The 26,072-nt window shown below is 35.8% G+C and overlaps 2 protein-coding genes and 1 pseudogene across 5 annotated transcripts; 1 reads left to right on the top strand and 2 right to left on the bottom strand.

Annotated features, from left to right (window-relative positions):
- The first annotated feature begins 6,889 nt into the window (after positions 1-6,889).
- On the top strand, positions 6,890-15,125 carry LOC106307577 (HEAT repeat-containing protein 6). 4 transcript variants are annotated; one of them, XM_013744573.1, is made up of 27 exons: positions 6,890-7,172; positions 7,525-7,956; positions 8,033-8,208; positions 8,287-8,539; positions 8,619-8,686; positions 8,811-8,880; positions 8,997-9,362; positions 9,456-9,535; positions 9,618-9,669; positions 9,847-10,000; positions 10,110-10,197; positions 10,484-10,586; positions 11,238-11,328; positions 11,416-11,513; positions 11,848-12,030; positions 12,250-12,495; positions 12,594-12,689; positions 12,777-12,871; positions 12,958-13,021; positions 13,114-13,192; positions 13,264-13,340; positions 13,580-13,762; positions 13,978-14,051; positions 14,127-14,233; positions 14,367-14,485; positions 14,574-14,651; positions 14,749-15,125. In XM_013744573.1, exons 2-27 carry the CDS (start codon positions 7,702-7,704, stop codon positions 14,962-14,964), a joined length of 3,471 nt encoding a protein of 1,156 aa, XP_013600027.1. In that variant the 5' UTR covers positions 6,890-7,172; positions 7,525-7,701; the 3' UTR covers positions 14,965-15,125. The 4 variants fall into 4 exon arrangements, 3 of the variants coding, with proteins under 3 accessions (XP_013600027.1, XP_013600034.1, XP_013600021.1); XM_013744580.1 differs by having other exon boundaries at positions 6,891-7,172; positions 7,550-7,956; positions 13,267-13,340; XM_013744567.1 differs by having other exon boundaries at positions 6,891-7,172; positions 7,550-7,956.
- Positions 15,126-15,315: 190 nt separating this feature from the next.
- LOC106307598 (pumilio homolog 6, chloroplastic) lies at positions 15,316-19,462 on the bottom strand. The gene is made up of 11 exons (XM_013744595.1): positions 19,444-19,462; positions 19,326-19,412; positions 18,442-18,890; positions 17,328-18,331; positions 17,110-17,251; positions 16,912-17,019; positions 16,609-16,821; positions 16,387-16,497; positions 16,088-16,282; positions 15,833-16,004; positions 15,316-15,631 (listed from the first exon to the last, which is right to left on the bottom strand). Exons 3-11 carry the CDS (start codon positions 18,856-18,858, stop codon positions 15,609-15,611), a joined length of 2,385 nt encoding a protein of 794 aa, XP_013600049.1. The 5' UTR covers positions 18,859-18,890; positions 19,326-19,412; positions 19,444-19,462; the 3' UTR covers positions 15,316-15,608.
- A 492-nt stretch (positions 19,463-19,954) lies between these two features.
- Positions 19,955-26,072, bottom strand: part of LOC106331909 — a 6,235-nt pseudogene continuing 117 nt past the window's right edge.

The raw sequence follows: 26,072 nt of genomic DNA, 5'->3' as shown, positions 1-26,072 counted from the left end.
TCTATTCATTACTATTAAAATTTTGATTTTACAGAAATTAATAACTACGATTATATTTTTATTGATATTCAACCTTGTATTTTTTTTAAAGAACGGAAGCGTGATTTCAAAATGGAATCATAAGCTTCCAACGTGTTTTTAAAAAGAATATTTTGGAAGCGTTCTGGAAGCGAGATTCCGTAAGCTTCCACAAGGTTCTGATTCCGATTCCGGTTCCGAAGCGGGAAGCGGACGTCCGATGAAGCTTCCGTGCAACGTAGAAAATTATTGGTTTCTTGACCAAAGAAAAATAATAATTATTGGTTTCCTACTAGGCCTGGGCATTCGGAGTCCCAATCGGATTTCGGTTTAGTCCAATCGGGTTTCGGTTTTTCGGGTTTATCAAAACCAGTCTCATTCGGACTATATGAAAATTCGGTTAAGGACCGGTTCGGGTTCTATCGGGTTCAAGTCGGGGTTAGAAAATCTTCAAAGAACCGGTACAACCCGATGTACTTTCGGGTTCGGGTCCCAATCGATTCTTCGGTTTAAATGTACCTGATTTATATCTACTTTGTAACCAAAAAGTAAGTAAAATCGGTTCTTCAGTTTTAAAATACTTGATTTGTATATATTTTGTAACCAAAACATAAATAAAATCGGTTCAAAAAAAGAAATGAGCATCAAATATGATCATTCAAAATCAGTGTGAAAGGTAAACATAGTTATTGATCGAAAGAAAACCAAATAAATGAAAGCATAAAACGAAAACCAAGTTCTCATGAAATAAAAAAACATTATTCAATGAAAACAAAACCAAAATCTAAAAACTTCAACCTTCAACTGCCACCTTCAACCATCAATCTTCATATAATAGATAATTATTTTAGATGTTCAATATATTTTGAATACATATTAGGAATTGAGATCATGGGGGGTGGTTGGTTGGGCTGTAGCAAGTGACTTTAGCATTAATTTTTATCTACAGCCTTAAAACCATCAATCATGTTTTATATTAGTTTTTAAAGCTACAACCAAAAAATTAAAGATACAGCCGGAAAAAACAAAAAATATAGCTGTAAAAGTCTTATTTTCTAAAGCCTCATCTTTTTGGCAGTAGAAAATTTTAAAGCTACATCTCTTAAAGTTAAATAAAAAAATCCTACAGATTAAATTCTAAAGTAAATTTCTACAGTTACAACTCAACCAATCATCCTCCATGTTTGGTACAAGTTCTTTTTGGAAATTTTGAATGTTTCGGGTTATATCAGGTATCCATTTAGGTTCGGGTTCGGTTCCGATAATACCCATAACCTCAAAATACCATAAAACAAGATCCATTCGGTATTTATGCCGGGTTCAGATCGGTTCGGATTTATTTTTATCGGACCGGGTTCGGTTCGGGTTTTCCGGTTCGTTTTATTTGCCCAGCCCTATTTCCTACCATAAACAAGATAATTAAAACTATCCATGCATAGTTTAAGAAAAAGATTTAAAAACTAAAAATAATGAAGTAAACATCTGAGTGCACAAAGAAATGAACTAAACACTTGAAAAATGAAACACATAAAGATGAACTCATGGCTTTGATTGCTTTACACTGTTACTTTAGACCGTTAACCGTAGAGATTTTGGTAAACACTTTTGTTTTAAACTGTTGTTTTAGACGGTTGGTTGTTAAAACTGTTAATATTTTAAATACTGAAAAAGTAAAATTAATAATCAAAATCATCAAAAAATTAAATAATATTTTAAAATTTTCATTATAAATATAAAATTATGTAAATAATAAAAAAAACATATATGAAACCAAAATTTATACAATATAGATCTCGAAATAACAAAAAAAAATAACAATGATTAATTTACCATATAAAGTTTATAATAAAATCAATATAAAGTAGAATAAGTATTTTTGTTATTGTGGAGAAAAAGAAAAAATATTTTTACAATAAAATAAAACAAAAACCTATTTTTTTTGTAAAGCCACGTGAATGAATGATGTCGTACGTATTCCATTGAGAAAAAGAGATAAATAGAAAATGGATTTGAGAACTATAGAATCATTAAAATTAGAAAAATTTGATTGGTGAAAAAATTGACTAGTTTCGATTTATAACATTATTTAATCGCGAAATCACGAAAAAATAGTTAAATTGTGGAAAAATTAATTAAGCTGCGCAAAATTCTGAAATTTGTTGAACAATAAATGCGGAATAGTTTTCTAAATAAGTCGATAAATTTTACGGAATGGTGGAAAATAAATTATTTATAACAAAACTTTTAAACTTAAAACATTATTTAATCTATTGAAAATTAATAACTATGAATAACTAAAAATATATTATTGTAATAGAAATATTAACTAAATTTAATCAAAACATTTATTTTATTTCAATTATCTACTTTATTAAAACAGAAGTACACTTATAGAATAATCCTAAAAGTTACACAATATTTACAGTCAACTGCCATTGAGAATTAAATTAGTCTTCTATTAAAAATGATTGTCTTTTCCACTTATTCATTGTTTTCCTAAAATAACTCAAACGAACCACAAAAAAAAGAAACATATTATTAATAAACTCAAACAAACTACATATTTTTAAATAAATGAACAAATATAAATAATTCCCTTGCAATATCGACACCCTAACATTGCTTATTATATGAATCACATCATTAGCTTACGTAACCTGCACGAACATCAAATTATATAAGCTTTATAAGTATTTAAACTAAGAAAAACTAACAATGATTCTCACACGAGTTTGAACAATTTCAGTTCACTTAATTTCAAGATGGTGTCTGTAGCATATTTGTAACCACCTTATTATATTGAATATTACACTGACTTCCATATGTCCAAATAATTAATAATCATTATCTATCTTATTAAAATCTAATATTTTTGAATTGAAAATATTTTTTCCTAACAATCATCTACTTAGACTTCGGAAAAATAATTAGAAATATTTGCAGAATTTACTAATTTGTTTCTAAACAAGATTTCCCCTTCAATTTCGGAACAAGAAATATATATATAAAATTTGATCCATAACTACTAAACAATAAACACAATATTCGAATTTCACCAATATAATCTTACCCTTTCCTATTTTGTTGGTTTAACAATAACACACAATAAACAAAATATTCTGCATATTAATGCAAACAAGAGATGCCTTGCGAGAGTGATTAAAATATTTCCTCAACTTTAGCGTTTTGTATTGCGCTAAAAAAATTGACCCACACACTCGCGGAACAAGCACAAGATCTTATCATTTCCTATTTCAAATCATAACCATTAAGATTTTACCATAATTTCGAAAACAAGAAAGAGAATCAACAAAATATTCTTTTCATTTATTTCGCCTAATATGCCTTGCAAAATAAGCAAAGATATTTATTCTCAACTAGGGTATTGTCACTCTACTATATATTCTACCCGAGTACAAACCCATTCTACACATTCTTTTACGACTTACCTCACAAAAAAATCATGTCTGCTAACAAAAGATTTCATTTGATCAGCGATCTTAAACCCTTTAAGGATGCGTGGCGTATTCAAGTGGAACTGATTCACTCATGGATACAAAACCCACCTTACGCTGATGAAACATTAGAAATGGTTTTAGCTGATCAAACTGTTAGTTCTATAATCTTTGTATTTTTTTGAATTTTAATAAAGTAGATTTTATTTCTGAAACAATCATTTGTTATTATTAGGGTGCTAAAGTTCAGTGCTCGTGCAAGAGAACTCTCATTAAGCGAGTTCAACGTAACCTTCCTCTTGGAAAATGGCGTGTTATTCAGAACATGAAAATATCTGGAACCGGTTGCAAATACAAACCAACAAAACTGGGCTATAAGATGAATATCACAAACGATACTGTTTTTTACAGATTCGGATCTCACTGACGATAGGAGCTTTTTATCTCTAGCAAGTTACGAAGAGATATTGAATGGAACTGCTGATACTAAGTGTCTTATTGGTATATAATTTTGAACTGCTTTTCTTAGATTATTTTATCTTTTCAGTACTACATATTCTGACTAGTGTTACTATATTTACTTATGACAGACATAATAGGCCAAGCTATTGATATTGGTGAAGTTCAGATCATCCAAGTCCATAATGAAGACAGGAAAAGGATTCTGTTTCGCATACGAGACAACATGTATTGTAGTTAACACAATATAATAAATTAGATCGCATCTTAGATTGATTTCAATAAACTTAGATTGATTTCAATATAAAATTCTGTTTTCATGTGTGTAAAACAGGGGTAATGCTTTGGCATGTTGTCTTTGGGGCCGTTATGCTGAGCAAATCGAACATCATCTTGAGAAACATGTTGGTGAAGACATTGTTTACTTGATAAGATTTCCTAAAATCAGTGAATTTGGATGTATGAAAATATTTAATTATTTTGTTTAATATCAAACATTTATGCGATTTTATAATTGTTTTTAACTATCAATATCGTAGGTGAAGTTTAAATAACAAATGCATTTGATGCATCGCTTTTGGATCTCAATCCAACTATGGCTGAGGCTTTGGATTTCAAAGAGAAGTAAAATATTTAACCCGTTTCCATGATCGTAGGAGATGAAGTCGTATGTGGATCTATCAAGTTTGAAGATCTGATTGTTCCATGTCTAATATCTCCAAATCACTGTAAGATCTGCAAGTTCAATATATATCTAAACAAAAAAAATAATTAAAGTACTCGATTAGGATTACAGTTGATAACCCTGCATAGCTCTTCTGATGGAATTAGTATTCTCGATCATCTATCTTCATAAGAAGGAATTTGAGGTGCAGAATCGGATTTGTTTTACTTTTCTTCTCATTGAAGAAGATAGAGAGATCGCAGAAGATTGAGAGAGATAAGAGAACATCAACCGTTTGCCAAAAACGAGTTCCCAAAAAAATATGTCTGCTCCCCGGGAAACAAAACTGTTACACATGGGCTTTTAAAATTATGGGCTTTTTTCAATGCTAAATGACCCAAATAGTTTTCTATTTAACACAAACTCAAGCTTTTAATTAAATTGTAACTTTTTCAATATTATTCATAATCTGTATAAAAAAATATTTTACAAATATTAATCAAATTTTAAATATGTTATTTTTTCATAGCCGTTGAATAAATTAATTTCCGTAAAAAATCATACATTTTTTATCTATTTCATATATCATACTAACTCATAATTCTTTGGTTGATCATATTTTAATGGTTGTCAATAGAAATGTGGCCCAACTTAAATTACCTTATCACACTGTGATCAATTTTGTAATCAAATTATGTTACATCAATTTTTGTATTATGTGATGTTTTTTGTCATCATTTGTATTATAATTTTGATACATTATATAATGATGTGATAATTTTTAATTACATTACGTAAACAGAAAAAAACACCCGCCCGGTCGGACGGGTCCAGATCTAGTTTATCTTAATCTAAATACATTAATAATAATAACATATACATTAAAAATAGAGTTATTGATTAATATTATTTATTTCATAATTATTTATAATTAACTAATATTTAAAATATTATTTTCATATAATTAAACAATATAAAAATTTGATTCCACAAATAATCTGCTAAAACACTTTTCACCTAATAAAAATTCCTTTGTATTTTTCAGTGTTTTATGTTATATTCCGCAATTTGTTTTGATTTTATATTTTTTGCGGTTTTGCTTTTTTTAGACGTCATTCAGAGCATTTCCAATGTACACCTCTATAATAGAGATGAAAATGCTCTAATGTATTCCTCTATAATATAGTTCTTCTATTTTAGAAAAAAATATAGAGGAAAGTTACTTTTTGCCTCTATATTTAAAGGTGAAAATAACATATCTTTATATTTTCTCCTATAAATAGAGAAACTCTATTAATGGACAGAACTTAGGTTCACCCTACCTTTTAAAACCAATCAAAATGACACATAGATTATTAATTAAAAAATATTAAATTAAATAAAAAATTGCTAAAAAAAATAAAAACGCTAATTTTAACGACGCTAACGCTTCCAGCTGAACCCTAAATCTTAAATTCTAAACCCTATATCCTAAATTCTAAACCCAAATCCAAACCCCTAAACCCAAACCCTATACCCTAAACCCTAATCTTAGATCCTAAACCCAAAAACTAGACTATAAACATAAACTCTATACCCTAAACCCAAGTCCTAGACCCTAAACCCAAACCGTAAACTTTAAACCCAAATTATATACCCTAAACCCAAAACCTTAACCATAAGTCCAAACGGTAAATCCTAAACCCAAACCGTAAATCCTAAACCCAAAACCTATACCCTAAACCCAAATCCTAGACCTAAAACTCAAACGGTAAACCCTAAACCCAAACCCCAAACTTAGATGCTATAGGGTTTGGGTTAAGGTTTACGGTTTGGGTTTAGGATTTACCGTTTGGACTTATGGTTAAGGTTTTGGGTTTAGGGTATATAATTTGGGTTTAGGGTCTAGGATTAAGGTTTAGGGTATAGGGTTTAGGTTTAGGGGTTTAGGGGTTTGGATTTGGGTTTAGAATTTAGGGTATAAGGTTTAGAATTTAAGATTTATGGTTTAGAGTTTTGCTAACGGCGCTAACTTCGTTAAAATTAGTATATTTATTTTTTTTGCTATTTTTTATTTAATTTAATATTTTTTAGTTAATAATCTATGTGACATTTTAATTGGTCATTAAGAGTGAAGTGAATTTAAAGATTGAACTTAAGTTGTGTTCTTATAGAAGCATACATTAGAGCATTTTTACCTTTATAATAGAGTTTTTTTATTTTAGGAAAAAATATAGAGATATAAATAAAATTGATTCGGAGATGATGCCAGCCGTTCGTATGTCACCTCTCTAACCTCAATCGGAGGCCATAATATTTTTTTTCCGAAAAAGATTTGCAATTCAACAAGTTCGATGCTCTCCAAATTGACCCATCTGAGACCCATTAATCTCTAATGGGCCTTGAAACAGAGAAGATGGGAATATACACAGCGGCGGAGAATGATCGGCGAAGCAACACGAGAAAGACATTGAGGGCCGCTGCTCGCTTCGTCTACCTTCGAGCTCAAGCGCAAGCATCGTCCAGGTCCTCTGATTCATCCGGCGGCGTTCAGTCTTCATTTTTCTCATCTCTGCCCTCCCTCCGCCGTGTGTCAGGTATATAAAAATCCTCTCTTTCTCGGTTGATTGCTGGATCACGCTTCTCTCTTTCACTGTCTGTAGCTGAGGTGATATCATGGTGTATTCTCACATGATCTCGTTTAACTAGGTTGTGATCGAAACTTGCCCATTACGAATCATAGTCTCTTTATCAGTTGTGATTGCTAAAAACCGTAACAGTGGATGCATAAAGGTTACAGCTTTTTGATAGCTCAATTCTTAACCTGGGACATTAATGTAGTTTCCATGGATCTTAAACTAGTACAAGTCAATATAGTGTGATCACATTGCTCTTTGAATCTTGCCTTGCATTGAGAATACTCGTGACTCTGTTTATATCAAATTTAAGATCAATTCATATTTCCGTTCCCAAGGAGGACGAGAAGAAGAAGAAGAGAAAAGACTAATAACTTAAAATAGGCAGCCCAAGTTGATAAGCCCCCAATATAGTTTCACTGCCTTTAGTCAGAACCGTTTCGATTCCACTGCGTCACATCTCTCTCAGATCTCTCGGTGAGAACTGAACATGTTCACGGCGGCGAGCGCGGGAAAGTGGCGGACAGCGTTTCTCTCTCTCAGGGACGAAATCTCAACCACTCCACAGCCACCTGTTCCTCGTTTGCTTCAGGATCTAATCTTCTCTCACTCCAATTCCCTGCTCGCTGCCGTCTCTCTCCTCCCACCCCACGAGCTCACTTCTGACTGCTTGTTCCTTCTCGATTTGGTTTCCAAAGCTGATGGTCCTGACTGGATCCCCGTCTCTCTTCATACTTGCCAGCTGGTGCGTCCTCTCCTCCACCTCTCTTCTATTGCTCTCTCCACTCTCTTCTTAACTCTATTTGCTTTTGTAAATCCAGATACACGATGTTTGTGCTCGTGTACTTGTGCAACAAAACTCATCGTCATGGCCGCTCTTTCTTCACTCTTTTGCTTGTGTCTTGGAGTTTCTTCTGCGCCCACCAATGCCTTCGCCCCGTTCCACGGCATATTCCTCCAGAGTCGAACCTGTGATCCAATGTTTCGAGACTCTAAGGTTATATCATGTCCCACTCTCTCTCTCTCTCTGATTGTTTTCTTCTTGCTGACTTTTCACTTTCTCCCCTTCTCCCAGACGTTTGGCCGCTCTGTACCAGAGAAATAGCTCCCATCCGGAGAACATTCACCTTGTCAAGTTTGTCCTGCGCATTATTCCGTTCCTACACCATGATTTAGTTGCATCTTATGGTTGCTCAAATCAAGAACCTACCGGGAAAAAACTGCTAAGCTTATGGGATGCCATGGCTCTTGCCTTTGACATGTTTGGTGGAGCCTTTTCTGTCTCTGGGTCTTTGTTTCCTAATGACGTCTGTCAATCCACCCTGGAGGTACTCAGTTCCCTTCACTTCTCCTCTCATCTCTATAATATGTATGCTTTGTTACTCAAGGTTGTACATTTTGATATAGGTTCTAAGGAAAGTAATGGACGTATTAGCATCCAAGGGGCAGCTTGTCGAAGACCGATCTATGTGGCGGTACGTCTTATGGGCCTTAAAGCTATGCCTTTTGGTTTTGTGGAGAATACAGTTCACTCCTTTTTTTGGGTTTATTAGACTTGTTGTTCCTCTTAGCTAATATTGTTTTCTCAATTTTCTTCAGCTTCTATTCATGCCTTCTTGACTGTGTGCACGTGGTCCTTACAAATATCAAATGTCCGGTTTCTGATCATGTAAGTTGGTTCTTGGTAGCCCTTTATCGTCTTATCCGTATATAAAGTGATGTTATGGTTTTAACAACAAATGCAGACTTTTCCGCGTTGTTTAACCAGAAATTGTAAGATTGCAGGTCTCAAGTTTCATAGCGGCATTGAGAATGTTTTTCTGTTTTGGACTTAATGGCCCACCTCAGTTCCCTCATCCTGATGTTGTTCGCAAGGATAAGCAGTTAAATGTCAAGCTTTCCCCATTGAGATCTGGAGTAAGTAAGAACGCCAATGATACTCCTTATAGGCCACCCCACTTGCGCAAGAGGGATGATTTGAACTCTAAGCTTCCAGAGTCTTGCGACTGGCGGCGGCTGTCTGCTCAGGATTCTGCTAGTTCTGATGTTATATTATCAGATTCTGATTTTAGTGACAGTGACGGATCCATTAGGGATTCTTATAGCGCCCAAAGCTCTAAGGTCAGGATAGCTGCGATTGTTTGCATACAGGCGAGTAACAATGTTTTGTTCTTATGTGGTTCTCATATTCTACTAAAATTTTCAGTGGCTGTTACTTATTCAGTTTTTTATTCTTCTGTTAAGGATCTTTGCCAAGCTGATTCAAAGTCATTTACCACTCAGTGGATGACCCTCGTGCCAACCAATGATGTACTGAAGCCAAGGTAAAGTTTTTACCTACAACATCTCTTGTAAGGGTATCGTTATGTTTTCTTGTCTCCTTAAACTCTCTGAGATCATAAACAGGAAGCTTGAAGCTACTCTTATGACCTGCTTGCTTTTTGATCCTCATTTGAAGGTGTTTTTTCCTGTCCCTTTTTTTGTCATCGAGGTTGCATATTTCGATTTTCTATTCTTATATTCTCAACATCTTATGTGGTTAAGCAAATATATTTAGAGGTCTATATTTGTGACTCAGTTTTGTGATTGCTTAGTCCCGACAGAATACATTTTTGTTTATTTTTGCAATGTCTAGGTAAGGATAGCATCTGCGTCAGCTCTTTCCACCATGATGGATGGGGCTTCATCTATTTTCCTTCAAGTAGCAGAGTACAAGGAATCCTCTAAGTATGGATCGTTCACGCCCCTCTCAAATTCCCTTGGTCTGGTATTAATGCAACTTCACACAGGTACTTCAACAACATTAATTTTCTTTCTCTTTTCATTCTCTTTTCATTCTGGCTTGGCTATTAGTTATTCCTTGTTTGACTAAGATCTTTTATTCCGTTATGGCTGTAGGCATTCTACATTTGATTCACCGTGATAATCATGGTAGATTGTTGATTCAGCTGTTCAAGTTTCTCTTGCTGCTGATATCGAGCACACCGTACGTAAATTTCTTTTGTGATATATCCTGTCAGCTCTTCGTGGTTAATAATTTTTGTTTTGTAAGCATTGCAGTATCCTTATAATTAGTATTTGATATTTGTCATCGAAAAGACCTTAGTGGCTCTTTGTTAAGGTTTATCTTTGACTAAGTGCAAGAGCTTCATGATATGTGCGTAGACCCAGCTCCCGTTTAGCTGATGCTTTTTTTTAAAAAACATATTCCAATATTTTGGTATTTTGTATGAGTTTTTCTTGTGTTCTTTAATGTTTGTTATCATTTTCAGTTACTCGAGAATGCCAGGAGAATTGCTGCCAAAAGTTATAATGTCTCTGCACGCTAGGATTACTGAGGGGTTTTCCTTCAAAAATGATCAAACTGGTCTCCTGGTTTGTGCCTTCTTCTCCTCATTTTTATGTGTTTGTTGTCTTGGTCTATGATGGAGATATGAATTCATGTGTTAATATCTAGGGTACTTTGGACTATCCTAGTTTCCACTGGCTAAATCATGTGGGATTTAGACTAGTTTTAGTTACATACGTTAGTTTTTAGACATAGGGAAGTAATAGGAGGAGAAAAATATGGGTATTTCTTTGGACGGTACAGGCGTTGGACAAAGGTCTAGGGATGTCTTGGGACAATTTCGTCTCTGTTTATGTTTTCCCAGTTCATTTCATGTTAATAAAATCTGTTCTATTCCATTTGGTTTCGCTGGTTTCCTATTCCCATTGATCTTAAGTTTTTATTGTGGTAAGAACAAACTAAAATCTTCCTTCATTCAATCACCCAAGGAAAGACTTACCTTTAGACTCTTTAATAGAGGATTCTTAGCTCTCGAGCCCCAATACCTAACCCACAACAATACAATCCCTTCCCACGTTGACCTAGATGGTGCGTCGTTATGCGAGCTAGGAACTCAGACTTTTAAGATGCTTTTGCTTTGATATGCTGAACAATTTTCTTCTCTGATCTCAAGCTTCTTCTCCTTAGAAGTTGTACCTGTGAATGCCAATACCTATATTGTGATATGTTTTGTACAGGTTGCCGCAATAGGTTGCCTGACAGCTGCATTCTCTACCTTTCCTCCTCAGATGAATGTACATAATATGCTTTTGGATGAGACAGCAGCAGGTTGACCTTATCAGATAACTTGCTCCTGTTCCATTGTGACTATCATCTCATTATGATGTTTGACATTTTTTCTTGAACTCGTTTTAGGATTCGACGGAAGTGAAAGGAAGTCAGGAGTTATTTTTACTTTATTTCGTTTTGCTGAGCAATATTCTGACGCATCGACATGCATTGAGGCTCTTCAGGTATTTTGTGGGTTCCTACCCTTTTAAGGAGTTATAAACGTAGAAGGATAGACGAATAGAACAAATTCAGGCGGGTTAGTGCTGTCTGGAATCTGGACGGCAGTTGTACGTTAAGAACACTTTAACCTGTCTGAAACATTTCTGTAATGAGGGTGAGATGTGGTAGAAAATTATGTGACACTGGTGCATGGTTGAGGAATATGCCGACTGTTTTTTCTTTTTGCATTTCGTGTAACGTTATGCTATTCTAGCCAAATTTATAGCTCTTTTGTATAGATTTTGATTATGACAGCTGCTACATTTCCTTCTCAAAGATAATATGGTTGCTGCACAGGTTCTCCGAGCTATGGCTCTCAATTACCCAACAATAGTGTCAGCGTGTTGGGAACGGGTCTCTGTCCTCGTGTATAAACTTTTGCAGTTTGCTGTTGTTGAAGATCCTGCAAAGACATGGAAGGCTTCAGTTAAAGAGCCTGTTGGATATGTTGGGGATAAAATTCTCACAGCTGCTATTAAGGTAGGACTCTGTGGAGTGGACCAGATAAAGTCATCGCTAAGATTCATCCAGCCAAAACAACCGAAAACTTGAATTGAAATAATATCATTCTATTTTGAAATAATATAATTCTATTATTGAATCATAAGCCATTGCTGATTGGTAGCATATTCATAATTAGTTTTAAGGGATATCTTAAGGCCACATGGGCAATAAGAACTTACTCATGATTGCATGTAGGTTCTAGATGGATGCCTTCGCGCAATATCTGGATTTAAGGGAAATGAGGATCTTCATTTTGATAGAATAATCGATACACCTTTTACATCTGACTGCATAAGGTCAATAAGAATTTCATCTGCACCATCATATGGATTTGAGAATCCTGAAATTGCTCAAGAGCAACTCTCTCAGGCAGGGTGTTACCAATGGTCTGAGGCTATTCGTAAACATATAGTTCTGGTGTTACACAGTGGTTCTGCGGTGGTAGGTTGAAAACTTAACAAATAACAGTTCAATCATACATGCAGTTGCTGTAGTTTGCATAATATTTGCGGTCTTAAATTTCTTCGTATGTTTGGAAGGTGAGGAGCACTGTGGTCACTTGCTTTGCTGGTATTACATCATCCGTATTTGTCTCTTTCAGTCAGCAGGAAAGGGAATTTGTTACTTCATCAATTGTAAGTACTTGAGCCTTGTTGCGGATTGGAATTTAAGTATCCCGATTTTAGTTTATAGTATATGTGCATGACGTCCTTTTTTTGTAGATAAACGCTGCATTGCATGACAAATCACCTTCAGTCAGATCAGCAGCCTGCCGAGCTATTGGTGTAGTTTCATGTTTTCCAGAAACTTCTTTAAGGTAGGTTAACCCATTCTCTTGAGCGTCTCCAATTATTTCTGTCTTGGTATCCGTGGTCGAGAACTTAAGGAACTTTGTTGATGCAGTATTGGGATATATGAAAAGTTTATCTTGGCTGTTGAAGCGAATACCCGCGATCCCTTGATTTCGGTATTGCATTACCGACTTTCATTTATTTGCTCTCATGAGCTATGCATTTTAGATTCACTTTTTTCTTATTGCTATGCGTTTTGTCAATTCAGGTGCGTGTAACAGCATCCTGGGCTTTGGCCAATGTATGTGAAGCTCTGCGTTACCGTGTCAATGATACGTCCTTTGGAGGTATTAATGCTGAAGTTATAATTAGACGCTGTTACAACTTTTGGATTTTATTTTTTCTTTCTTCTCCTTAGTAGGATCAAATACAACTTCACAAGTCGTGGACTCGCTCATAGAATGTGCTTTGCGCCTTACTGAGGATGGGGACAAGGTAATGAAAATTGCTTCCAACATTTCGTGATAATTAGTTCTATTATTACTCAGTGATATGCTCCCCAATCCCAAATTACTCTTAAGAACAATTAATTAGTTGTTTTCTCCGTACCTTGTTATCCAAATGTTTTGTTTCTGTCTGGCGACTTTAGCTTGCAGAAACTTTTCTCTATGAAGCACACAGTAGGTTTTGGTATTATTTGCCTGCCATCATCATTTCCGTAATTCTATTGTTAGGTCAAAGCAAATGCAGTTCGAGCACTGGGGAGTATTTCTAAATATGTAAAATTGAGATGCATGACAAATAACCACGATGTTTTACCTTCCGTCCATCACCATTTATCTGGTGCGGTAGATTCAAGCTGGTTGGAGAGAACCGTGCAAGCATTTCTTTCCTGTGTTACTACTGGTAATGTTAAGGTATAACCTAATAAGTAGTATTAAATTAGATGGTATTTTCTGTATGTGAGTATTTGGGTTTCAATCAGTTTTGGTTTGAGTTGGCCTAAACTGGTTTGAGAGAAAGCTTACCATACTCAAATGTAATTAATTTGGTTTGGTTTGATAAAAGATGTTTTATATAGAAATGTATTCGATTTGATCTGGTTTGTATCAATGTGGTTCGGTTGGTACAGGTTCAATGGAATGTTTGTCATGCGTTAAGCAATTTATTCTCCAATGAGACAGTGAAACTACAAGATATGGATTGGTATGCATCCTTTAGCTCTCTAATACCTAAGCTACTTCTCTCGGTTACCATTACAAACTCTTTTACTTTTTGAAGGGCTCCAAGTGTTTTTAGCATTCTACTATTGCTGCTTCGTGATGCATCGAACTTTAAGATAAGAATACAAGCTGCTGCCGCTTTAGCTGTCCCTGTAACCCCACTTGGTTAGTTTGATTCGAAACCCTCTTTCTCCCATCCCCTGTAGCTATAATATTAAACAAGGTCGCTTTTTGTTTCATAATGTTTGGGGATTGTACTGTTTGGTTGATTATTCCCTCACACATAATGTAATTGCAGCTTATGGGAGATCATTCCCTGATGTTGTCAAAGGTGTGTGGCATACGTTACAGAATCTCAATTCCGACAGAGAGACGACTCCAACAAATTTCAAATATAAGAAATCACTTGAGAATCAGGTAAAAGTTAAAACCATGAAACCCTTGTTGGCGTAATTTCAGGTTATTAATGAATGATTTAATCTCAAGTGCGGTTGTTTGATTTCAGTTAACCTCGACCATGCTGCATCTCCTTAGCTTAGTTTCAAGCGGTCGTTGTGAAGCGTTGACAGATTTTCTTCTAAAAGTAAGAAACTGGCAGCTATTGTTAAAGTAATGACATAACTTTTCATTTGCGAGATTTTAAAGTAATGACATAACTTTTTTTGTTGGAAACCCTACAGAAAGCCTCTTTTCTAGAGGAGTGGTTAAGAGGATTGTGTGTGACACTGAAGGAGGAAGACAATGCGTCTGGATCAGGCAGCACGAGCACTTCTGGTGAGAAGCAGAAAAAAGAGTTGATCTCTAGAGCTATACGGTCACTTGCCAGAAGCCTAGAGGCTGGACATAACCCGGAAATGGCTCTAAAGTTGCAAGAGTTAGATAGCAACGTGAATTGACTTAGCAGGGGCTACGTTTTGGGGTTATCTTCTTCGCCATGTTGTAACTCTAGTTAATGTATACAATTCAACAAATGTACATTACCTCCATGACAAATTTTGTTATACTACCATGTATACATAGATATAGCGTTGGCCGATATATATGACCTCTGAAAATATTATAGAAACTTATTTTGTTGCTAGAACTTGTCTGACACAGAAAGGAGTACATGTAACCAACAACTGTCTTTTAATCTCCTCGGCTGATACAGGTTGCTGACTCTATGGCATCTCGGGAATCCGGCTCCAGTCCATTTATGATAAGTTCCTCTTTGTGGAATGAAAAATTTGTTGGCAAAAGATATGAAATCATGGAACTAGGCTGTATAACGACTAGCATGGAATCAGTAATGATACTGTTTAGAAAAGTTCTGGAATTGTCTTTGATGAATCCACAAACCAGCTACAGTACTAATACATTTTTCAATATTTACCAACATGCCCACACAATCTACTGATACGTTTCTTCACAACCAATTGCTTCCACAATGATTGTCAACTCTTAACATTTCCAATGCAGTGAATCTCCAGCTTCTGTGAAAAGCCAATTGTATCATCAACTAAATCTCAGCCAGCCACTTGCCTTGAATCAGAAGAGCCAGTCATCGCCTCGATTCTCGGCTTCCTGCAGAACAAAGCCACAGCTCCATTAAACAACAGCCGACATATTTGATCTAGCCTGTTCAGTCTTATGCACTTGTCAATTGTGAGCGATCAGTTTTAACATACAGACTCTATCTGATTGTGTACTTCACCCTGTTTCTCCCTATATAATCCACATCAAGACAAAACCCTCTTTAGTTGAAGTAGAGGAAGTTAGTAGTACCTTCAGCAAAGGGCTGTTCCAAACGAGTAACAATATGTTTCCCATATGTGTATTTCTTCAAAGCAGAAGCGTGCATCCTGACTCGGCTGGACAATGCTGCACGCTGCTCAACAGTACACGTCTCGAATATCTTCTGCACCACATAGTTTCCATACTGGTCCTTCATCATCATCTGTCGAAAAGGTGGGCTTGCAGTTAATAATATCCTATCAGTTTAAGATAAAAAAATGTATCAGGTTTGGTCCATTTGCTCACCAATAGACTATCATAGCTCTCGTCGGGCCCTGCAACCTCTTCGATAATAAGGTCCCGCTCAATTCTGCCACCATGCTCCAGGCACTTCTCTATAACATTTGATGCAAATTTGTGTAGGCTAAGCTGCACAATGTGCCCTGATAGTTTTCTCACGATTCTCTCACGTTCTTTAGATGTCCCTTTCTCCAAGACATGCTGCCAAATAGCAACACAGGCTTTTAGTGGTGATTGGTTGTCAAACTCTGGGATTTTGGTTTATTTCAAATTCGATTACAAAAGATTTAAATGGTGTGACATACCTGTGTGACATAATTTCCATATTGGTCCTTGGAAAGGACGCATACTGATTCCAGTATCTCCTCGGTGATGAACTGACACTGATGCTCATTTGCGCAACGCTCCAGAAGCCTCTATACATAAGGGAAAAGGAAACGTACAGATGCATTGTCATTGAGCAATAATGAGAGAAGCCAAGATAAGGAGAAAGGAAAGAATCAGTCGTTTAATTTATTTCTTAGTACCTGTATGACACGGCAGCCATAAGGATGCATAGAGAGCGAGGACACTTGACCACGGAAAGCAGCTAACATGAATCCAACTCTGTCTGCAGAGATATTCTCGATGCATTTCTGGATCACATGGTTTCCGTTTTGGTCTCGAACACATCTCATGACCTGTCCGTCAAGCTCACGTGCCAAACGAACTCTCTGATCAGGTTCTATGACATCAAGAGCCTAAACACCAGAACAAATTAACACCCATGAGTCAACCATTTTAACAAATTTTATAAAAGTTCAGACAAAATGTATAGTGACTTTTTGTACCTTTTGTATAACTCTACAACCGTACATCTGCAGACTAAGTGGTACTATCTGTCCCATGAGTTGATCCGCGAGTTCCTTTCTCTGTGATGGGTTTCCGTACTCGAAAAACTGAACACAGATAATTGCAAATAATCAAGAAAAGGGATTAGTCTGAGTGACAATGCAGGATAAAACATAAGGTCAAAAGTAGAAACAGACCTTCTGAATGACATAATTGCCAAACACATCAGTCATAAGTTTGCAAGCATGTGGGAGAATCTCCCTAAAGACAGCTGCTTTCTCTTCTGGATTACAATGCTCAAGCTTTTGCTGAATGAACCGGCTCCCGTGCTGATCCGCACTGAAAAGAAAACAGAAGGTTTTAGTAAAGTTGATTGAGAAGAAAACCAAAAGACAAAGACTCGTGAAAAACTTGCCTGAACTCAACAATGTGTCCTGTGATGTCTGATAAACCAAACCTCCTGCCTTTTCCAGATTTCAGCTCTTCAAGAAAATTGCACAGTCTCGGACCATTGCCCTGTGGCCGCCACCCAGGATATGATGCCTCTACATAGGGAACAGAGCCCGGTGAAAGAGGAGCACCGGGCTGTGCAGGCAGATACTGCATCATAATGCCAATATTTGACTGGACTCCATAATAATTAACACCCATTCTACCCATATTAGAGTTACTCGGCGGCCCCCTTATTCCCCGGACAAACTTCTGAGGCTCAGGACCATTCTTATGGTTCCCCCTAGGAAGCTCCATCTGCCCGAATGGCTGTTGACTGTACTGCATATACATAGGATCTGGAAAAGAAGGTTGCCCCTGTGGAGCATAGAACTTCTGAGCATACTGCATTTCACCTCCCGCACTTGGACCGACAATAAGCGGAACGGAACCATGTGAAGGGTATCCTCCAGGTATGAACTGTGGGTGTGGGATCATGTTAGTGTAAGGTCCATAACCATATTGAGGAGAGTAAACAGGAGGAGACTGCATGTTGTAGACTTGAGTTGGTGAAGTCACATAAGCTGTCTGAGTTGGAACGTAAAGCTGAGGCGGCGGCTTAAAGCCTGGAGACTGAAGCAGATGTTGACCGTAATGAAACTGTCCGGTCCCGTTAACCGCATCGTTTACACCATGATGATAACCCATTTTGCCACCGCCGCCTTGAACCCATGTTAGATTATTGTGTTGTTGATAAACCTGCCTTTCTGGCCTTGCGTTCCTTGGCTCTCGAGGGTATCTGGGAGTTCCAGGTCCAGATATGTTGACATTCTTCATCTTAGAGATGATGGTTGACTCATCAGGAGTCTTCTCAGTGACAACGGAAGCTCTAGTCACTGCAGCAGCATCATCTGATATCTCCGAGACATTACCACTCTCATCCGCTATGTTCATTTCACCGTTTGATGAGTTAGACTCACTACTATCATCCTGCGACCAAAAGAGATTCAGATGTAACTTATCAAAGGCCTTGGAGCATCAAAAAAAAAAAAACATGAACTTGGAGAAGAGAAGGCAAGGCAAGGCAAGCGAAGCCAAACCTGTCTCAAATCTTCTTCCACAGCATTTGTCATATCGGAAAAACTAATAACAGATAGCTGCTGAGAGCTTTCATCCTCAGACACTTCCTTGTGAGTAGAAAGTGCACCTTGGGACAAGTGAATGGGAGACTTAACTTTATAAAATCTACTACCTACACGATTGTCTACGAACTGATGATACTGAGCAGCAGGGTAATAGACAGGTGGAGAAGGTATGCGGTTCAGGTTGTGTTTCAAAGGCTCCTGCTTTTGAAAACTCGAGTTAGTATAACCAGAGCTGCCCTGTCGTGACAATAGATTATCAACGGCTCGAAAAGATCCCTCCATGCTCGGAGGAGCACTCCCACTTCGGTTAGGAACAGAGTTAGACCATCTCTCATTGCTCCCAGACATTCTAATAGGATTCTCAGTTGCCATTTGCTTAAAGGTTGTTGCTTTTCTTGGGTTCTCTACAATAAGAACAAGAAGGGAGATTCAAACAAACTAATCACAAAATAAAGCAATGAAACACACCAATTCATAAGCTCGTTTTCGAAATATGTTTATAAAATAAGCAAATGATACATAGCTTGTAATAATAATAATAATAATAATTAAAAATCAGCAGAAAAATTAAAACAGTTCGAAATCGAGTAGTTTAACAAGTGTAGAAGTGAAAAGTGAAAGCAAGAACAAAACTTTAAAGGCTATAATGACATATCTAGTAGACCTCGTCGCATAAGAAAAGACAGAGAGAACCCAAAAGGAACGAGAGGCAGAGAAGAAACAGAGTGTATGTAAGTAAGTAGTACGGAAATGAAAATGAAAAAAGCCCTAGCTTTTTCCTTAACAAGCAGAAGAGAGAGACGAGGGAGAGAAGAGGTCGAATGATGATTCGTTCTTACCAGGAACGAGGGGGAATCAAAAGGATTCACTGTTAACAAACCCTAGATTCTGCTGCTACTTTAAGTCGTGAGAGAGAGAGAAGAGACGAGGGTTTCTAATAAGAACTTTAAAAGTGACCTCTTTGGCTTGGTCAGTGGGATTTTTTTATAAATGTTTGATTTTTTCCCGATAATGGCAACAAAAGCAAAATAAAATAAAAAATGTGATTGGTTTCGTCCTTTCTTTTTCCGCGAAGTTCGTGGAGTTTTGACTTTTTTTAGCATATTCTCGGTTAACCAAAATTTTAGTCTTACTTGTATTTTTCATTTATTTCAAAATGCTTATATGCCAGGAGTTCTAGGTTTCAAAACCCTGGCAGAGCCAAAAACTTTTTGTACTAGGATCGGAAAAAAAATTCAAAACATAATGTTTAAATGATCAAAAAAACTACAAATGTATTACACCAAAAAAAAACTACAAATGTACTTTACAGTCACTCATAGCTTGAAACCTTTTTATAATAGTTTCATTGGCTACATCTTCAAATATTTTTTTTCCAATAAAACAAATAAGACAATCACTTAGAAACTGATCACCGATGCGATTTCGTAGTACTGTCTTGATGATCTTCATTCCTAAAAAACATCTCTCAAGTCAAAGATAACTTCAAGAGCCTATACACCAAAGGTTGAGAAAGATGTTTCTTGGTTTCTACCATTAATCGCGATAGATCTCCAAGATGTTTCAAATCAGCAAACCTTTCATCTCCTCGTACATTATCAATATAAATGTCAAGTTGCTGCTTAAGTGATATGCACTCCATAACACTAAAATCCTCGGGATAGAATTTAGCCAGTCTCAATAACTTTTCTTTATCAAATTCACAGAATGAAGCAGTAGGACTTAAAGCTGATCTGCAAACGAGTAACTCAGAGTTTACCTCGTTAAAGCGACCATTAAACTCTTGAAGCTCCATATCCAATACTGTATAAAAACAATTGACTTGATAATGATGCAAGTTGGTAATGTTGGTCTTTTTGCGTGGCTTTCTTGGATCGATGAAATCGTCCTCCATGTTGAGACTACCAGTGTCATGTTTCTCACACAAAGCTCAAACATCATTCACAAAAGAATCCCAGCCATCATCTCTGAACTTCTGTAGTTGCCGCTTAGTGGATTCTTCTAATGAGACAGCATTTAGGATGTCTTGATCTTTTAGTTGCAAGGCCAGTGACAAGTTCTCTGTGAGTCCCAAAATGTGCAACGTCAAATGTAGGTAGAACACACGATCAAAAGTGTGGATATATTTGAGAAGACCATTTGCTTGACTTCGTTGGGTAAGATCAGCACCTTCATCCTCGACGTACATAAGCATCTCATCCACAGAAGAAAACATCTCAACTAACTGCAGCAACGTTTTATAATGAGAACCCCAACGTGTACTTCTTGGTCCTGGAAGAGAAGACTCTTGATTCAGTCCTTTTCCAGTCTTGATTTCACCACTGCTTATTCCCTTTTCAATTATATCCCGCTGAATTTCTCGCATCTTATCTTTCCTTTTACAAGAAGCTGCAATCACATTCACTAACAAAGAAATCTTATCAAAGAAATCTTTAACTTCAAAATGTTTCTTCGCAACAGCAACAACTACCAATTGTAGTTGGTGAGCAAAACAGTGTACATAGTATGCCAAACTATTTTCTTTTGAAATCAGTGCTTTCAGACCATTAAATTCACCTCTCATATTTCCGCTCCATCATAGCGTTGTCCTCTCACCTTTTTCAGACTCAGACTATATTTAGCAAGCAATGAATCAATTCCAGATTTCAAAGATAAAGAACATATATCCTTCACATGGATAAGACCAACAAATCTCTCTTTGACCATACCATGTTTATCGACAAAGTGAAAAACTATAGCCATTTGCTCTTTCATAGAACAATCAGCTGATTCATCCACCAATAAAGCAAACACATCATTGTCCATCTCTTGAACTATAGAGTTAATTGCTTCTTCCGGAAAGCAATTAACAATATCTTTTTGAATAGGATGAGACACCATTTGATTATTTCCAGGAGCATTCTTCAGCACAACCTTGCTCACATCTTCATTCTGTGCAGCAATATATTTCATTAACTCCAAAAAATTTCCTTTGCTGCTAGAATCGGCTATCTCATCATGAGCACGAAACGGTAATCCTTGTTTCAGTAAGTATCTAGCAGCATCGACTGAAGCATTTAGTCAGATACGATACTCTTTTTTTACAACATCGGTTTGCTTTTGAAAAGCATGTTTGATTGACTGACCTTGTCTCATCAAATCTTCACACTTCTTTTTGGCTATGTTGTGAAAGCTATTTATCGCACCTACATGGCCAGCCAATATGTCAGCCTTATTCCAACTATCAAATCCCTCTGTGACAAATCCAACACTTTCACTTTTTTTCTCGTTGCTGAATAAATAACAAAAGAAACAATATGACTTCTCTTTCTTGACACTGTATTCCAACCAATCACCATACTGATCAAACCAAGAAGGATTAAACCGCCTTAATGCACCTGAGATAACTCTTTGCTTAAAACTATGCCCACGAAGTTGACAAGGTCCTCAAGTTAAGTACTTGCGTCTCACCTCGTCTATTTGATTATGATCATATTCATGAATCCCTTTTCTTGCTGCATGTTGTCTAGGTGAATATCATCGGTTGGTGGAGATTTTCTTTTCGGACTTAGAAATTTATCCATTAGCTTTCTGTTAAATAAGATAGATTAGTCTTTTTTAGATATAAAACTAATCGTTAAAAATATTCAGATCATGACAAAAAGTAACAATATAAACAAAAGAGCAGAATATAACAAAAAAGTATATAAAAAGCTAACCTGAATGTGGAGAGCACGAGTTGGAGCAGGTCGCCGTCGTCTTGTGTTTGCAGGGGAAGAGAAAGGATTTTTTTTCCTCCTATTTTAAGTTTTTTTTTTTAATGCTTCTGTATTATAATTTATTTGGGCTTAATATAAGTTGGGCTGAAACTAAAATAACACCAAAGTTTAAATAACGAAAACATGTTTAATGATTTTTTTTTGCAACTATAGAAAATAAGATTAAAACTAATATAAATCCAAAGTTTTAAAAATAAAAAATGAAAATATATTAGTTGTATAATTAAATTTTGCCTTTAATGTTTTGTAATTATTTTTGTGGGGTCAAATTTATTTTTTAAGTGGGTTCAACCCAAAATTTATCTAAAACAATATTTTTTTTAAAAGTAGTGGGTCAGCTGACCTCCCTACCTCTTAGCTGCCTCCGCCCCTGATGTAGATTATGGAGAAAAAATTACAAGAGGTCTTCAGCATGGTGCATGGCGTATCATCGAACATGGATCTCATAGGGCTGCTCGGAGTGATGCAGTCAGACGTGCATTCTCATATGATGGTAGAATTATCGGCTGTAGAATCGTCTACGCAATATTTCTCATCGTTTTTTTTAACTGAATATTTTTCATCGTTGTAATAGCATAATTAACCAGACGTTAACAAAAAACTATATAAAAATGGGATGAATAAGGAGAAAAATCTATAATATAATGAGACAGTTGTCTCACTCCTGAGACGGCACGTCATCATTTTGATGGGTCACATTTTTAAAAAGTGTGAAAAAGTGTCAAACCTGTGGTTCGAACCCGAGTTATTGAGATATAAACACCAACATTTATACCACTAAACTGAAAGATTCTTTTTACATTGATGGCTGAAACTAATATATATCTATGAAGGTCGAAAACCTTTGCTTCTTCGTTTTTCTCTGTGGGTCGGGCCTACAAATGTATTATCAGTTTCATTTTTAAATGAGGTTCATCACATTATATGAAAAAAACAATTATTGTTTTTTCATATTGTAAATTGTCTTCATCTAACATGAGTTAGGGTTATTTTCATCATTGTCTTAGACAAGTCTGAAGAGTCGCACTGTGTGTCTGTTCGTAATCTATTTTTTCACCGGTGAACTCTTCATCTCCCCATCTTAAATCGCTTGATCTTAAATATTCCTGATTTGTAGCCTTTCTTTAAACCATATATATATAATTCTCATCTTTGAGGAACCCAATTTGCATCTCCATAAAACTCATTGATTCTTCTTAGCTTTAACGATCTTCTAGAAAATGCATTTCTGCCTCTCCAGTTCCTCAAACTGGCGTTCCCGACATCAGTCACTCAACCTTCGAGTCTCTCCGTGTTGGTCGTAGTAGTCAGAGCATAGCCTCTAGCCTCCTCGCTTATGGGATTCCCTGAACTTCAAGAAAGACAATGAGTTTATGGGAATCACGGTTCTCTTCCTTGATGAAAAGGTAAGTTAATCTTCGATTTATCACACTTATTTAATATAATTGTTTTTAATTGATTTCCTGATTTTTTGTTAAATAATATTATTTACAGATTCCGTAATTCATGGATTTATTCCCGCCGGACGTGCTAATCACTACATGCCATCTTGAAAGCCGGTTCCATTGTGAAAGTCGATCGTTTTGAGGTTGCTAGGTGCTCAAGCATGTACAAGATAATTGATCATCCATTCCTCATTCGTTTCATTTCACCAACTATTATTGATGAAGTCATCACGGGTGCTCCTGAGATCAATCTCCAATCATAATTGGACTGTTTGACAATTTCCAAGTGATTGCGAACACAAACCTAGAACTCTCAGGTATATTATCATATTGCATCTGAGTTTATAATATGTTTCGTTATCATAACTGATATTTAAACTCGCAGATGTGGTTGGCAAATCCGTTCTGTCCAAGGCTCTGACCTTAGTAAAGAAACAACTTGAGTCGTTATCCGTCTCCTCATTGATTCGTAAGAAACAATCAACACACAATTGCCTTTATACTATTATCTATATTGTGCTAACATCAATAATCAAAAATATTTTCTACCCAAATTATGTGGTCGTCTATTTATCTCCCTTACTTATCAAACAAATTTTACACAAATCTTTATTTTACGGCTTAAAAGAAACCACAACAACCCAAACTTTTAAAACATCAAAAACTAGAATTCTAAAAAAGACGAATCATTAATGATCACCTCTCTTTTTTGTCTAATCTTAGAAATAAACTTAAAAACAAATATGTCAAACCAATCACCTCAACTAAAACTCAACGACACATACATCGAGTCTGCTAAACAAATACAAACTATACGGTCAGCTATTTAACAATTTACAAACTTACTTTCGCAACGACACATACATCGAGACAGCTAAACAAATACAAACTACACGGCCAACTATTTAACAATTTACAAACTTACTTTTGCAACGAAGAAGACGAAGACGACAAACAAGATCAATGAAATTACCTAAACAAAAAAGCAGAGTAAGTTATGAACTCTGATAAATACAACTAACAATGATTTTTGTTTACATATTACCCATCAAATAAAAGATAAATAAACACAGCCACAACAAAAGAGACAAGAGACAATCCCGATAGACACAAAGGCGGCAACAACAGCTCCACATGCTCACTCCTCTTGTCTTATAAAAATAGCTTACATGCCCAATGTCAACAGGCCAATTATATTGTCTTCTTATGAAAAATACATAAATTCGTTTAAAACTTATTAAAACCCAAATACTCAGACTGTCACTCATTTTATAGTTATTCCTACAAGTCTTCATGTATTTGTTTTAAAGGTTCGGTAAGAGCAACAAGTTTAGAAATAAAATAAAAACATATAACAAACATAATAAGGATAATAAAAAATATTACTTAATACACACAACTTAAACGACTAAACTGGAGAAATAATATCTATAAACAAAAGGTATTTTCAACAACTTTAATATAATTTATGTACTCTCAACAGTACAAGAAACAAATTAAAAAGACAAACAAACAATAAGTTTCAGTGACACAACAAACAACAACACGAATTATATCAATCACATTACTAACACAGTTTAGTCCTTCATAAGTGAAGAACAATGCATACACAGTTCATCATCACAATTCTAACTTTATAACAATAAAAAAAACTTAACTCAAAACGCAAAATTCACAACTACAATAACCCTAGCAAAAATATTGAAATGAAACAAGAACTCTTTCCACAACTGCGCGGAAGCAATGCCACTAGTAATTAAAATTGGCTTCTTCGGTGAATAGAATTCAAATATCCAACGGTGGTCAATTAAAGAACCACGGCAAACGAAATCTTAACTTAAAGTACTATGCTACCAAAAGAAAAATATACAGTTGATATAACTAAAGTTATTTTCATTTTCATTTTCACTGATGCTATTAGCTTTTTGTTACACAAAATTGGCAAAAGTTGAGACCTTTACACAGATAAAACCCAAAGCTACAATATTTTTGTCAAAAAAAATATTTATAGAACACTTAAAAAAAATAGTTATACAACACAAGAAGAGCAATAACGATAACTACTCAACAGAAATTCATTAGACACTTTAACTATAGCTGAATAAGAAAATCAAAACCTTAGCAAGAACGCATGATTAACCCCGGTCTCTTAGCCGAGATTATTAACTCATGATTTGAAATTTTTTTGTTTTTTTTACATTTTTCGGCTAAGAGACGGCTCTTATATCTCTTATTTAAGAGACGTTTTTAGTTTTTTTAGTTAAAATCTAAAAAAAGGTAAGAACCGTCTCTTAACCGAAGTTAAGAATCTCAGTTAAGATACTGAAGTTAATCATGGTCTTATCCAAACCGTGAAGACATTACTAATCGATTTCATAGTTTT

The sequence above is a fragment of the Brassica oleracea genome, chromosome C1 (assembly GCF_000695525.1).
Source record: "Brassica oleracea var. oleracea cultivar TO1000 chromosome C1, BOL, whole genome shotgun sequence".
Classification (NCBI taxonomy): Eukaryota; Viridiplantae; Streptophyta; class Magnoliopsida; order Brassicales; family Brassicaceae; genus Brassica; species Brassica oleracea.
The sequence above is the reverse complement of the archived record's forward strand: the minus strand, read 5'-3'. Positions and strand labels throughout refer to the sequence as shown.